Source organism: Arachis stenosperma, chromosome 3, assembly GCF_014773155.1.
Source record: "Arachis stenosperma cultivar V10309 chromosome 3, arast.V10309.gnm1.PFL2, whole genome shotgun sequence".
NCBI classification, from domain to species: domain Eukaryota; kingdom Viridiplantae; phylum Streptophyta; class Magnoliopsida; order Fabales; family Fabaceae; genus Arachis; species Arachis stenosperma.
The window spans coordinates 91268198-91284764 of record NC_080379.1 but is presented as its reverse complement, the minus strand read 5'-3'; the positions used below and the strand labels follow the sequence as shown (position 1 = coordinate 91284764).

General features: G+C 34.2%; 1 protein-coding gene across 2 annotated transcripts; it reads left to right on the top strand.

The window, feature by feature from the left end:
- The first annotated feature begins 1260 nt into the window (after positions 1–1260).
- On the top strand, positions 1261–5336 carry LOC130967475 (probable flavin-containing monooxygenase 1). Of its 2 annotated transcripts, none has more exons than XM_057892340.1 (5): positions 1261–1797; positions 2653–2890; positions 3337–3512; positions 3688–4046; positions 4582–5336. In XM_057892340.1, the coding sequence occupies exons 1-5, from the start codon at positions 1360–1362 to the stop codon at positions 4934–4936; spliced, it is 1566 nt and encodes a 521-aa protein (XP_057748323.1). In that variant the 5' UTR covers positions 1261–1359; the 3' UTR covers positions 4937–5336. The 2 variants fall into 2 exon arrangements, with proteins under 2 accessions (XP_057748323.1, XP_057748324.1); XM_057892341.1 differs by having other exon boundaries at positions 1525–1797; positions 2735–2890.
- Positions 5337–16567: the final 11231 nt, after the last annotated feature.

Genomic DNA, 16567 nt, shown 5'->3' with positions numbered 1-16567 from the left:
TTAATTAGAAATCCAACTTAACAATTTTAGTCATTTTTAAAAATTCATTTTTGTTATAAATTTTAAATTTTAAATTTCAAAACCTAATTCTAAATCCGTATTCATTAAAATATAATTATGAGAAAAATAATTTTACAATAAAAAATTAACTAATAACTTAAATAATAATAAAAATTTAAAGACCAATCATTTTATTTTTTATTAATTATTACTTTTAGTTATTAGTCTAATATTTTTACTAACAGTCTAACAATAAATTTTTAGTTAACATTTTTAAATATTATTGACTAATTATTAGCCAAAAATATAAATTCTACTAATCTTCTAAAATTATTCAATAAAAAGTTAATTTTTTTATACTTATTCATTGAATTGTCATTATTAAAGAAATTAGTGTGCCATGATCCAAAACAAAATTAAAAGATAGGATGTCAATTAATCTTCAAAGCATTTATCGTTGAAACCCAACTTTATTATTATTATTACTTTAATTTGCTTACGCCGCTACTTGTTTAGTTTTTTGTTGACATAATAACCACGTCTCTTATAAATTTTAATTCATTTTTCGGTATGAATGTTTTCCTTTCCTGATTCCATTAGCAGACTCGCAGTATATGATTGACTTCGCTGTTATTATTTTATTATATTTGATTTAACTTTTAATCTATATGAAACACATATACTTTGTTGAATTATTGTATATGCGTATCGAACAAATTTTAAACACGATATTTATTGACATACGTGTTTATTATATATAACTGTGTCTTAATAAAAAATAAAAAATTATTCTCTAAACATGTTTTGATATTGTTAAATACCATTACGTATTAGTATGTTCAGTTTTATTCTTTAAATATATTTTTGAAATAAATTTAGATATAATATATATTATTATTTATTAAAACAAAAAAATATTTTAAATATTTAATATAATTCAAATAAAACATTAAAAATAATTAAAAATTAATTTATATTTTAATATTAATAAAATATTAAAATATAATTACGATTTATCTAAAAAATACTTTATATTTTATATATATATATATATATATATATCTACGTGTCTTATAAAATTTTAAAATTTACCTGTCAAATCCGTATCGTATTGTGTTGTATACTTGTATCCCATATTTGTGTAACTGTCGGTGGATCATACCTTTTAATTACTTCTTTGACCGTGTTTGATATGGGGGATAAAATCTATAATCTATAAATCCAAAGATAAAATAACTGTTACAAGATACTTAGGCCTAACGCATTTTCAGAACATAAATATACAGAACCCAAATACTGGCAAGATCTTTTTCAGAACATAAATATACAGAAAAATAGCTAAATTTTCCATAGTTGAATATGGAAAGAAGAGTGGCAATTATTGGAGCAGGAACGAGTGGCCTTCTTGCCTGCAAATACACTCTTGAAAAAGGGTTTAATCCAGTTGTCTTTGAAGCTGAGGAAGGGGTTGGAGGCCTATGGAGGCAAACTATAGAATCCACAAAGCTCCAAAACAAAAAATTAACCTATCAATTCTCTGATTTTCCATGGCATTCTTCTGTGAAAGAAGAGAACCCAAGTAGCCAGCAAGTGTTACATTATCTTAATTCTTTTGCTCAACATTTTTCTCTCTTTTCATACATCAGGTTCAATTCAAAGGTCATAGATGTAGAGTATGTAGGAGAGTCCAGTGAAGAAATGGAGACATGGGAATTATGGGGTGGCAATGGTAAGCCCTTTTCCTCTAAAGGAACATGGCATATTACAGTGCAACATACCAAGAACTTCTCCAGAAAGGTATGCGTATATAATTTGTAGAGTTTGGTCAGATTTTTTATCTTAGGAACCCTAACTTTGATATAAATATTTTGTTCATGAAGCACACTGATTCAGCACCGTGCTAACAGTTCTGCATTTTTCATTTTATTCCAAGTAAGTGCAAATAGCACTATATTCGCTTCAAGTGTTTGGTGAAATTCATCCTAAGGTCTCTTTTTGTCTAATTGACACAAAGCTTTCCTAACCCCCCCCCCCCCCCCCCCCCTTTTTAAGTGAAGTTAGTGTTATATTCAAGGAGGTGGGGTTTAGAATTATATTTTAAAATTACAAAAAAATTGAGTGTACTATTGTCAAAACTTTAGGAAAGATTAATTTAACTAATAATATGAATGGTTCTAGTAGCAGATATTTCTCTTATTTAACTTGTAATTTTGGATTAAAATTATAAGTTTAGAATAATCAGTCTGGAGAGAGTCACGCCTTTATGAAATTTTAAAATATTCGAATATAATTGTTTTAATTTGGACTTTGAATAGAACGATAGTTATGATTTTAGGTTAAAAAGAAAGTCAATATGTAATGTAAGAAATAAAGAAGAATTGACGTGAATTTTATTAATTATCAAGAAATAGAGTGTAACTGAACTTCATAATATAATAATATATGTGTCTATGCAGGTGAAATCTAATACCACGTTTAGTTTGTGGAAGTATACATTGTTTTCTGTATTTGTCTAATGATTTGCAAGTTCGACTGAAATTAAATTCTTGAATAAAAAAAGTTTTGTAGCAGAGTATACGCCTACATTATGCGCAATGGATTCTTCATTCTTGTAATATACAATACATAAAAGCTAAAGATTTAATTGAGCAGGTGTATGAGGCTGAGTTTGTTATTCTCTGCATTGGGAAATATAGTGGTGTACCTAACATTCCCCTATTCCCTCCTGGACAAGGCCCAGAAGTTTTCAAAGGCAAGGTTTTGCATTCAATGGACTACTCTGCTTTAGACAATAAGATTGCTGCTGAGTTGATTAAAGATAAGAGAGTTGCAGTAATTGGTTCACAGAAATCTGCTATTGATATTGCAACTGAATGTGCACATGCAAATGGTTAGAATATGTTTGTTTTGTTGTTCATATTTTCTCACCACATCTAAAAGTGAAAAACTTCACTTTTCTGTCATGTTTAGTTCAAGTAATAATAATAAGGTGAAATTTTTTATGAATGATATCCTGGTGTAAGTATACCAATAAAACTCTTTTATAGATGTTTTCACCCTATTTTTATTCCTAGACTAAACATATCCAGAACAAAAATGCTATGCGTACATAAAAAATTAGTTATTAAATCAGTCATTATATGTTTGTATATGAATTCATGATTGTTTATTTTATTTTTAATATATATTTTGTATTTTAATATATACTTTATATAAGTGACTGATTTAATGACCGATTTTTGATATACATCTAACATAGATTTGGATGAAATTATATCTTTAGGCACTACAAATTACAAATCTTGTCTCTGATGTCTCTTTCATGTCATCAATTAGGAGTCAAGTATCCTTGCACAATGATCCAAAGATCTGCTCACTGGTTTTTCCCAGAACTCAACATTTTGGGAATTGATATCGAATATTTTTATGCAAATCGTTTTGCTGAGCTTTTAGTTCACAAGCCTGGAGAGTCTTTCCTACTTAGCCTTGTGGCAACTCTGCTTTCACCATTGGTAACATTCTCTTGAAAGCTGTGGCAAATACACATAATATTTATATTTTTTTAGAGCTGAATTTTGAGCGTTTTAATTTTGATTGTCAAATCAATACCTGACAAAACTATGCCTACGAAGAGAAGAAAAACAATTATTATGTTGATGGTTCCAGTTAATTTATTAAGTTTTTTAGAGGTGGGGAGTGGCGAAAGTGGCCGAATCATATCTGAGATGGAGGCTTCCAATGAAGAAGTATGGATTGGTGCCGAGTTACAGCATTCTTCAAGGAATCTCTTCGTGTCGTATTGGGGTGCTTGCTGAGAACTTTTATGACAAATTAAAAGAAGGATCCATTCTCATAAAGAAATCACAAAGCTTTGGATTTTGCAAAGAAGGTTTACTCATTCATGGAGAAGCCAAGCCACTAGAAATTGATATAGTAATTCTTGCTACAGGTTACAAAGGTGATGAAAAACTCCAAAGCATATTCAAATCACATGTGTTCCAAAAATACATCATTGGGTCAAAGTCTTCATCTCTTCCCCTCTACAGGTAACTATTAGCTCCATTGTAAAATGGGCCTTTTATTTTTGGAAAAGGCTTTAATATGTTTATTTAGAATTTGTAAATTGTTTTAGTTGCTTCTTCCAAAAGAAAAAAGTTATTTCAGTTATTTATTTATTCATTGTATTTCAAATAATTTGTTTTCTCATCAATATAGTAGATTTTCTTTTTAACAAAATAATTTTGATTAATTTTCTTGTCAGTTGAATGTGTATAAAGTGAAATATGAACATTTTTTGTATTACTAAATCAGTATTTTATGAACAAACACACATGATTTTAAAAATTATTAAGGATTTAGAAATTAGAGAATTGAATCATGAAAAAATGAAGTGGTTCTCTTTTATTAAAAAGGCTAAAACTAGTTTATATACACAGAGTTAATACCTACAACTAACTCCAAAAATAGACTCATAATTGATTTGCCCGTACAGAAACTCACACTGACAATAACTGTCACTAACCGTATGATGAACTAACAATGATAGATTATATAAATAATTCTCTGATGTGTTACTTTCAGGCAGATAATTCACCCTCGAATTCCTCAATTGGCAATAATAGGATATGCTGAGAGCCTATCAAATCTATATTCCTCTGAAATGAGGTGCCAGTGGCTAGCACATTTTCTGGATGGAAACATTGAGCTTCCAACCATAACTGAAATGGAAAAGGATGTCAAGGTGTGGGATGACAATATGAAACTACATGCTGGTGAATATTATTGGAAATCGTGCATTGCAAATTGTGGCATTTGGTATAATGATCAATTGTGTAAAGACATTGGGTGTAACCACAAAAGAAAAAAGGGTCTTTTTGCGGAGTTGTTTGAACCATATGGACCGAAAGATTATGTTGGTCTTAGTCATAAACGATGAGAACTTAGAAGGATTTTGCTATGTGAGAATCTACTATACTCAACATTTTGACCTGGCGATTCTTGGTTTTATTTTTATTCTAGGAATTTGTTGTATGATAATGAAGTTTAGAGGAAGTATTGAGTGGCTAATGTACTGAGTAATTACTGAACCCATAATGGGGTTCTTATTATGCCCAGGTCTAATGATAAGCTGGTGTGTCCATGTTGACACATTGAAGCTTGAGTGTTTCCATTTGTTTCTATGGATGTGTTGCGATTGGAGTTGCTAGCCTTCTACAAAGAAACCCTGCTTCAACACTTTCACTTGGCACGCCAGGCCAGAACTATTTTTTGGTTTATTAGAGGCCTACAGCCTATAACTCTTTTTTGGTTTGTTAGAGGCATCTCCAATAAAAAAAATTCAATTAAATTTTATGTACTATTCACTTCTCATTAAAAAAAATCAATTCCATGTTAAATTTGTGTTATAAATAGTAAGTAAAAATTAAATAATTTATTAGAGCATATTTTCGCAAAATACTTCTATTAATTTTTAATTTATAATTCACTTGTTATAAAATATAATTTCGCATCAGTTTTTTTGTTATAAATGTTAAGCAAGAATTAAAAATGTCTCTCTTTTTCTAATAGAATTGGAAGGATAAATTATTTATATTATATAGTGTATTCTAATAAATGTTATATTATTTAGATATTGATTAGATAAGATGTAAGTTAATGTTAAATTTAAAGTATTTTAATTATATTAAAAATATTTTACAAAAAATTTACTTGACAATTTGTATATTATTTTCATATAATTATTCAACTAAAATGTAATACCAATTGAAATTTTGTTTATTGCTTTTTTTAAGAATTTGAATTCATTTATTTTTAAAAAAGACATATATTTTTTGTATTAGAGATATACAAAGTTACATCTTAACCTTTATTTGTCATATAGTGTTTTTTGGTTTGTAAAACAATTAAAGAAAAATGAATGAATGAATAACAATGAAAAACATCAAATATATAATATAAAATTATAAATTAATTATATAATTATGATATATTTAAATGTGTCTAATAAAAAAATGTACTAAATTTAAATTTAGAGGAATTTTTGACAATTGATATGAAATATTAAGAAAGGAAGAATAATAAGAGTCTTACCATATTTAAATAGATCAAATAGTATAGCAATAAGAGTCTTAATATGTATAAGTTGTAAAATATAAATATTTGTAACTGATATTTTCTATAATTATTATTATAACATTTTTAATATATGTTTATTATATTTAATTAGTATTTTATGTTTCAATTAAATAATAATAATAGATAAGAGATTCTTTTAATTTTTAAAAAATCTTTTATTAAAGGACAATTAGTTGATTCCTATCTTTTATTAAATTATTAAAATTGCTGATATGGCATTATTAGTAAGAAAAAAATAACTTTAAACTCGTTATGAAAAAAATTAATTGATATCAATTTTTGTATATTATAAATAGATAAATAAACTGTAGTCCTATTTTTTTATTTAATTAAAATAAAAATTAATTAATATAATTATTCAATATCACACGGCAAGTATATGCTGCTGTGTTTTTTTTTTTTTTTTTCAAAATCAAGTCCTTCTAATCAGGGCTCGGTTGCCTTGGTCTTCGAATTAGAACTCATCCCTATCTTTTCCAACAAGTTCCATAATTCTTATATCAAATATGTTATCTTTGACTGAGTGTTGTCACTTTGTTATACTTTATGTCGAATGTAAATTATTCATTTTGTCATCCAAGTGTGTTCTTACTGTTAGTAGCTATACTTATGAAGCAGCTAAAATATAGAAGTTCAGTGGGTGAATTTTACTGTTATCATAGCTCTATCTAAGACAAAGTTAGAGTGGTTTGCTCGCAACAGGAAACCTGTTTGAAGGCATAAATGAAGAAGGGCTGTGTTCAAGATTTCAACAGCCCCAACTCCGGAAAAAAAATATTAATGATTCATATAAATCATTAAATGACTCCACAAAATTCAACGAATAATTAACAATCCCATTATATAGAAAAGCTTATTATCATATCATTTTTAGGTTGTCTATTTTGTGTATCTATTTGTCTTGATCCGTTGGATTTTTTTCCAAAAGTTGATTATCATTCTAACTATATCTGCCACACTTTACCACACAATTCATATGATTTCTAATCCCACGTTCAGTTCATCTTCTGCGTATTTTGTCCTTGTCTTATTTCTATTCACTTTTTTGTTTTCTTGAAAAAATCTTGCTCCCCATCTTTAATCCCACGCCATTCTCGAATCGTTAAGAGGCCTACACAAGTTGATACTTTATTAATCAAGCTATTCAGAAAGTAGCCTAATGGGAATAGCACCAAATCAGAGTTGTAGATTCCTAAGATTCAGAATTCCTAGGTAACTCATTCTAGTGTTCAACAAATATAGATAAAGACACTAAAAAAGAGCATGATCTATTCCCATGTTTTGATATTTTCATTTTTTTAACCCATTTCTTATGTGCAGTCTCCCAATCATATTAGAAAATAAATTGGTATTTTTGTTGATTAAAAACACAGTCTGGTATTGAGGGGAAGTTCTATGGTGTGGATAGTGAGAGACATCCAGAGGTCTGAATCTGATGTGGACGAGCTGTCACTTAAACGCGTGTAAGAGAACAGATTTAGCCAATGGTGGAATCTATATCAAAAGGCTGTTAGAATTAGATGGATTCAGGTTTTAATATTTCTTGTGTTAGATGATTAAAAATATAACGAAGAATGGTTAATGCTTTTTTTTTTTTTTTGGTTAATACTTAATGGCACGTACTTTCGTTTTCAGCCAATGGGCTTGAGAGGATGCTGTTCTTTTATTTTATATATATAGACTAGATTTTTTGGGCTGACTAAAATATGAAGTTATCCCTGCCACTAATAGTTATATGAGTCATGAATGTTCAAAGTGGTATACCCAAGAAAACAAGTTGCTACCAAAAAAGATTAAAAGTTTCCTAACCAAAAAAAAAAAAAGAAACATTAAAAGCTTGATACTTTAGGAGTGTGTCTAAATAATCTATTAACGTAAAAAACTTATGTGGATTTTATAACCCACACTTACTAACCGGCAAGTGTACCGGGTCGTACCAAGTAATACCTTATGTGAGTAAGGGTCGATCCCACGAGAATTGATGGATTAAGCAACAGTTATTGAGTGATAAGCTTAGTTAGGCAAGCAGAAATTGGTTTTGAAATGTTCAAAAGGTTTAAGTTCGAATTCAGAATATCAAAAGTATAGACAATTAAATAAATTGGGAATAAAATATGGATAAACAATTAAGGCTTTAGAGTTATCTATTTTTTCGGATTAACTTTTCTTACTAACTATTTTAATTATGTAGGATTTAATTTATGACAAACTATATGTGACTAGACCCTAATTCCTTAGACCTTCCTAGTCTCCTCTTAAATTCATTAACTGTCAATTCCTTGGTCAATTAATTCCAATTAAAGGGTACATGATCAAATTCCAGTTTGCATGCCACAAAAATTCTAATTACCCAAAGAATAAAAGGATTATATGTCAAGTATCCCGTTAAATCCAGATAATTAGAATTTAGGAGAATATGTTTTCAAGCTGTTGTTTAAGTATAGAGCTTTTCCAAGTTATACAAGAACCCAAATAGAAAGAGGGTCATACTTTCGTTCCACCCAAATTCATAAGATAAAAAACGAAAACAATTCTTAAATATAAATCCAAAACATAAATTAAAATAGAAAAGTAATAAAATCAATCCATACAAATAGACAGAGCTCCTAACCTTAACAATGGAGGTTTAGTTGCTCATGGAATGTAGAATGTAAATTTGTATAGAATTTCCTAATGGAATCCCTCTAATGTAATGTACCTCATAGAAGAGAAGTCTCCCCTTTTTGCAGATCGCGCATGTGACGCGTCCGCGTCATCCACGCATTCGCGTCATTTGTGCATATTGCAGTCCACGCGTTCGCGTCAGGAACGCGATCGCGTCATTGCGATTTCTTCATTCCGCGCGGTCGCGTGAGCTACGCGTCCGCGTCGGTCTTCGCTGGTTATCTCTTTGGTTTTTTCTTCTTTTCTGCAGAAACTTTATCAAATCCCTCCGAATGCTACCTAAAATAAATAAAATTATACAAAACTCAAAATAGCATCCATAGTGGCTAAAATATAATTAATTCTTTATTAAACTCAACAAATTAGATGCAAATTCACTAGAAAAAGATAGGAAAGACGCTCACGCATCACAACACCAAACTTAAACTGTTGCTTGTCCTCAAGCAACCAAAACTAATATAAGTTTAGGATGTGAATTTGCATGAGAATGAGAGTTCGATTAAGCTCGTGTCTCTTTTTATAGTGGGGTTTATAACTGTAATCCTGAATAGGTTTGGCATCTCACTCTCCTTTAAATCAGAAGGATGTCACTGTCATCTGGAATTAGAATCCGGATAATATTATGAATTCTCTTTTTATATTTCAGTTTAATCCTTGAACACAGCAAAATTTACTTTAATTTATTTTCTTTGGTGCTTTGCACTTTGAGCCTAGCCGTGACTTTAAATGTTTTGTCTCAAGGATTACCTGACACAAACACCACAAGCACTTAACTGGGGAACTTTCTTTGAGTTCTGATTTTTCTTTTAGTTACTCCCAGACAGTGGTGCTCAAAGCCTTTGGCATACTCTGTTAAACGTACTTGGTCTCGACTCTAAGTGTTCTGTCTCAAGGATTACTTGACACAATCACACCACAAGCATGTGACTAGGGAAACAACTCTTTGAGCTTTTAATCATGTCTGACCTCCCTAGTCATTGATGCTCAGAGCCTTGGACCTTGATTTTATTATTATTTATTTTTTTTCTTTTGCTGTTTCTTTTGCTTCAAGGATTAAATTTTTGTTTATTTCAGAGAAGTCATAATAATTCTCTAAATTTCTGTTCCTTATACATCAACATCTCTTGATTCAAATTCAAATATGCACTGTTCATATCATGCATTCAAAAATTACAGAAAATACCACCACATTTAAGTAAATAAGACTAATCTTAAAATTAACTCAATTTCTCATGAAATACATCACTTCTTTTTTTTTCTTTTTGGATTCAAGTTCAGTGAGTGGTACATGAAACATCTTTTCAGCATAAAAAAAGAAGAAAACTAAACTAGTCCTAAGATTCTAACTAATAAAAGATCATGCAACAAACAAAGCAAAATAGCAGAAAACTGGAACATAACATAGAAGAAGAGGGGGAGGAAAAAAAATAAAAGGAACTCAACCACCTTAGTTATCATAGCGGTCGCTTTATTCTTCAGGTTGTGCTCCTCAATTAAGATGATTCGCCTACATTTTGTGCCAGAAAACCAATAAGCGCATCGTCCAACAACACCAAACTTAAAGGTTTGCTTGTCCTCAAGCAAATAAGAACTGAAAATAGAAGAGACAAATATTATGAGGAGAGAAAAATAAAAGGATAAAAGAATAAGAGAGAATTAGGATTGGGAGAGAGAGTAAGAAAATTGGGCGGCGCAAGCGACGCGGACGCGTGTAGCACGCGTACGCGTGGGTCATAAAATTTCCATAATGACGCGTTAGCGTCAGGCACGCGATCGCGTGACCTGGGTTTTGTGCGATTCGCGCGAAGCCAGCTGAGCGCCCGCGCGACTTTCTGTTCGCATGGCTTGGGAACCAAAATTTCATACGACGCGTTCGCGTCACTGGTGGACGAAATTGTGATCCATGTTCTTTGTATTTGTATGAAATTATTATTATGGCATCGGTTGTTTTCACAACTCCGTTCAACTAACCAGCAAGTGTACTGGGTCGTCCAAGTAATAAACCTTACGTGAGTAAGGATCAATCCCACAGAGATTGTTGGTATGAAGCAAGCTATGGTCACCTCGTAAATCTCAGTTAGGCAGATTAAATTTGTTTATGGTTTCGAAAATAGAAATAATAAAATAGAAATAATAAAAGGGATAGAATACTTATGCAGATTCATTGGTGGGAATTTCAGATAAGCGAATGGAGATACTGTATGGCTCAAAGACGCCTGCTCTCCTACTGCTTCAACTCAATCCTTCTTATTCCTTTCCATGGCAAGCTGTGTATAGGGGTTCACCGTTCGACGATGGCTACTTTCAATCCTCTCGGGAAAACGGTCCTCTGCGGCTGTCACTCGCATGGCTAATCGTCTGGAGGCGTCACCTGGCCGAAGGCTACATCCCATCCTCGCAGTGAAAACTACGCTCACGCGCTCTGTCACAGCACGGCTAATCACTGGTTGGTTCCCGCGCCTACTAGAATAGAATCCCTTGATTCTTTTGCGTTTGTCATCACGCCCAGCACTTGCAAGTCTGAAGCACGTCACAGTCATTCATTACCGGAATCCTACTCAGAATACCACAGACAAGGTTAGACTTTCCGGACTCCCAGGATCCTACTCGGAATACCACAGACAAGGTGAGACTTTCTGGATCCTCATAAATGCCGCCATCTATCTAAGAGATACACATTCAAGCTCGGTTGCATGTAGAACGGAAGTGGTTGTCAATCACGCGCGTTCATAAGTGAGAATGATAATGAGCGTCACATAATCATTTCATTCATCATGTTCTTGGGTACGAATGAATATCTTGGAATAAGAATAAGAGAGATTTGAATAAAAGAAAATAGAATTGCATTAATACTTGAGGTACAGCAAAGCTCCACACCCTTAATCTATGGTGTGCAGAAACTCCACCGTTGAAAATACACAAGTAAAAGGTTCAGGCATGGCCGAGAAGCTAGCCCCCATGTGGTCACAAGACCGAATGATCCAAGACTTTCAATACAATAGTTAAATGTTCTATTTATAATAAACTAGCTTCTAGGGTTTACATGAGTAAGTAATTGATGCATAAATCCACTTCTGGGGCCCACTTGGTGTATGCTTGGGCTGAGCTTGATCAATCCACGAGCTGAGGCTTCTCTTGGAGTTGAACTCCGAGTTATGACGTGTTTTGGGCGTTCAACTCCGGATCATGACGTTTTTCTGGCGTTTAACTCCAGACAGCAGCATGAACTTGGCGTTCAACGCCAAGTTACGTCGTCAATTTCCGAATAAAGTATGGACTATTATATATTGCTGGAAAGCCCTGGATGTCTACTTTCCAACGCCATTGAGATCGCGCCAATTGGAGTTCTGTAGCTCCAGAAAATCCATTTTGAGTGCAGGAAGGTCAGATTCCAACAGCATCAGCAGTCCTTTTGTCAGCCTTTTTCAGAGTTTTGCTCAAATCCCTCAATTTCAGCCAGAATTTACCTGAAATCACAGAAAAACACACAAACTCATAGTAAAGTCCAGAAATGTGAATTTAACATAAAAACTAATGAAAACATCCCTAAAAGTAGCTTGAACTTACTAAAAACTACCTAAAAACAATGCCAAAAAGCGTATAAATTATCCGCTCATCACAACACCAAACTTAAATTGTTGCTTGTCCCCAAGCAACTGAAAATCAATTAGGATAAAAGGAAGAGAATATACTATAAATTCCAAAATATCACTGAATATTAATTATAATTAGATGAGCGGGACTTGTAGCTTTTTGCTTCTGAACAGTTTTGGCATCTCACTTTTTCCTTTGAAGTTTAGAATGATTGGCTTCTCTAGGAACTTAGAATTTCGGATAGTGCTATTGATTTTCCTAGTTAAGTATGTTGATTCTTGAACACAGCTACTTATGAGTCTTGGCCGTGGCCCTAAGCATTTTGTTTTCCAGTATTACCACCGGATACATAAATGCCACAGACACATGACTGGGTGAACCTTTTCAGATTGTGACTCAGCTTTGCTAGAGTCCCCAGTTAGTGGTGTCCAGAGCTCTTAAGCATACTCTTTTGCTTTGGATCATGACTTTAACCACTCAGTCTCAAGCTTTTCACTTGGACCTTCATGACACAAGCATATGGTTAGGGACAGCTTGATTTAGCCGCTTAAGCCTGGATTTAACTTCCTTGGGCCCTCCTATCCATTGATGCTCAAAGCCTTGGATCCTTTTTACCCTTGCCTTTTGGTTTTAAGGGCTCGTGGCTTTTTCTATTGCTCCTTCTCTCTTTTTTTTTCATTTACTGCTTTTTCTTGCTTCAAGAATCAATTTCATGATTTTTCAGATCATCAATAACATTTCTCTTTGTTCATCATTCTTTCAAGAGCCAACAGTTTTAACATTCATAAACAACAAGATCAAAAGACATATGCACTATTCAAGCATTCATTCAGAAAATAAAAAGTATTGTCACCACATCAATATAATTAAACTAAATTCAAGAGCTATTTTCGAAATTTATGTACTTCTTGTTCTTTTGAATTAAAACATTTTTCATTTAAGAGAAGTGAAGGATTAATGGATTTTATTCATAGCTTTAAGGCATGGTTACATACTAATGATCATGAAATAAAGACACAAAATATAGATAAACATAACATTAAAAACCGAAAACAGAAAGAAGTAAAGAACAAGGAATGAATCCACCTTTAGTGGCGTCTTCTTCTTGAAGGACCAATGATGTTCTTTAGCTCTTCTATGTCCCTTCCTTGCCTTTGTTGCTCCTCCCTCATTGCTCTTTGATCTTCTCTTATTTCTTGGAGAATGATGGAGTGCTCATGATGTTCCACCCTTAGTTGTTCAATATTGTGGCTCAACCCTTCTAAGGAAGTATTGAGTTGTTCCCAATAGTTATTTGGAGGAAAGTGCATCCCTTGAGGCATTTCAGGGATTTCTTGATGATGAGCTTCCTCATGCACCTCTTGAGAACCGTGAGGGGCTTCTCTTGCTTGCTCCATCCTCTTCTTGGTGATGGGCTTGTCCTCTTCAATGGAGATGTCTCCTTCTATGATAACTCCAGCTGAGTAACATAGATGGCAAATAAGGTGAGGAAAAGCTAGCCGTGCCATAGGTGAAGGCTTGTCGGCTATTTTGTAGATTTCATTGGAGATGACCTCATGAACTTCTACTTCCTCTCCAATCATGATGCCATGAATCATGATGGCCCGATCCACAGTAACTTCAAATCGGTTGCTAGTAGAAATGATGGAGCGTTGAATGAACTCCAACCATCCTCTAGCTATAGGCTTGAGGTCCAGTCTTCTTAGTTGGACTGGCTTGCCTTTGGAGTCTCTCTTCCATTGAGCTCCTTCCACACAAATGTCCATAAGGACTTGGTCCAACCTTTGATCAAAGTTGACCCTTCTAGTGTAGGGGCGTTTATCACCTTGCATCATGGGCAAGTGGAATGCCAACCTTACATTTTCTGGACTGAAATCCAAGTATTTCCCCCGAACCATTGTGAGATAATTCTTTGGACTCGGGTTCATACCTTGATCATGGTTCCTAGTGATCCATGCATTGGCATAGAACTCTTGAACCATTAAGATTCCGACTTGTTGTATGGGGTTGGTTAAGACTTCCCAACCTCTTCTTCGGACTTCATGTCGGATCTCCGGATACTCATTTTTCTTGAGCTTGAAAGGGACCTCAGGGATCACCTTCTTCTTTGCCACAACATCATAGAAGTGGTCTTGATGGCTCTTGGAGATGAATCTTTCCATCTCCCATGACTCAGAGGTGGAAGCTTTTGTCTTCCCTTTTCCTTTTCTAGAGGATACTCCGGCCTTAGGTGCCATTGGTAATGGAAAAACAAAAAAAGCTTATGCTTTTACCACACCAAACTTAAAATATTGCTCGCCCTCGAGCAAGAGAAGAAAGAAGAGAAGAAGAAGAAGAAGAAAATATCGTAGAGAAGGGAGAGTGATGGTTCGGCTTAGGTGAAGAAGAAGGGGTTGTGTTGTGTGAAAATGAAGTAGAATGGAAGGGTATTTATAGGGAAAGGGAGGGAGGTATGTTCGGCCATTTTGGGTGGGAATGGGAGGGAAATTGGTTTGAATTTTTGAAGGTAGGTGGGGTTTATGGGGAAGAGTGGATGGATGTGAGTAGTGAATGGGGTAATTGGGAAGTGTGACATGGGGAAGAGTGAAATAGGATTAGGAGAGTGTGATTAGGATTAAAAGGTAAGGTGGGAATATGGTAGGTGGGGATCCTGTGGGGTCCACAGATCCTGAGGTGTCAAGGAATTCCATCCCTGCACCAAATAGGCATGTAAAATGCCTTTGTGCATCATTCTGGCGTTTAAACGCCCATTGGTGCACATTCTGGGCGTTCAACGCCCATGTAAAGCATGTTTCTGGCGTTGAACGCCAGTTTCATGCTTGTTACTGGCGTTCAGCGCCAGTTTTTCTTTTCTAGGCACATTCCTGGCGTTCAGTGCCAGAATGTTGCTTGTTTCTGGCGTTCAGCGCCAGAATGGTGCTCTGTTCTGGCATTGAACGCCAGCCAGATGCACCTTACTGGCGTTGAACGCTAGCCTGTGCGTCCTCCAGGGTGAAAATTTTTTCTTCTGCTGTTTTTGATTCTGTTTTTTATTTTTATGATTTTTTCGTGACTCCTCATGATCATGTACCTAATAAAACACAAAATAACAATAAAATAGAACAAAATAAAATTAGATAAAATTGGGTTGCCTCCCAACAAGCGCTTCTTTAATGTCAATAGCTTGACAGTGGCTCTCATGGAGCCACAAGGTGATCAGGTCAATGTTGTATAGTTGTCCACACCAAACTTAGAGTTTGGTTGTGGCCTCACTACACCAAACTTAGAGTTTGACTGTGGGGGCTCTTCTTGACCCTGAACTGAGAGAAGCTCTTCATGCTTACTCTCTTCTGTCACAGAGGGATGGCTTTGTGCCTTAAACACAAGGTATTCCCCATTCAATTGAAGGACTAATTCTCCTCTGTTAACATCTATCACAGCTTCTGCTGTGGCTAGGAAAGGTCTTCCAAGGATGATGCAATCATCCTCTTCCTTCCTAATGTCTAAGATTATGAAATCAGCAGGGATGTAAAGGCCTTCAACCTTTACTAACACGTCCTCTACTATTCCATAAGCTTGTCTCAATGACTTGTCTGCCAGTTGTAATGAGAACAAGGTAGGTTGTACCTCAATGATCCCCAGCTTCTCCATTACAGAGAGTGGCATAAGATTTATCCCTGACCCCAGATCACACAGGGCTTTTGCAAAGGTCATGGTGCCTATGGTACAAGGTATTAAGAACTTGCCAGGATCTTGTTTCTTTTGAGGTAGAATTTTCTGAATCCAAGTATCCAGTTCATTAATGAGCAAGGGAGGTTCACTTTCCCAAGTCTCATTACCAAACAACTTGGCATTCAGCTTCATGATAGCTCCTAAGTATTGAGCAACTTGCTCTCCAGTTACATCTTCATCCTCTTCAGAGGATGAATAGTCTTCAGAGCTCATGAATGACAGAAGGAGATTCAATGGAATCTCTATGGTCTCTGTATGAGCCTCAGATTCCTTTGGATCCTTAATAGGAAACTCCTTCTTGCTTGAGGAACGTCCCAGGAGGTCTTCCTCACTAGGATTTTCGTCCTCCTCCTCCCTTGTGCATTCGGCCATATTGACTATGTCAATGGCTTTGCACTCCCCTTTTGGATTCTCTTCTGTATTGCTTGGGAGAGTACTGGGAGGAGTTTCAATGACTTTCTTA

Excerpts from the sequence above, each read along its gene's own strand:
- LOC130967475 (XM_057892340.1), top strand. The coding sequence starts at position 1,360 with ATGGAAAGAAGAGTGGCAATTATTGGAGCAGGAACGAGTGGCCTTCTT. Across the intron at positions 3,513-3,687 it reads CAACTCTGCTTTCACCATTG|AGGTGGGGAGTGGCGAAAGT; the intron begins GTAACATTCTCT and ends TAAGTTTTTTAG. Across the intron at positions 4,047-4,581 it reads TCATCTCTTCCCCTCTACAG|GCAGATAATTCACCCTCGAA; the intron begins GTAACTATTAGC and ends TGTTACTTTCAG.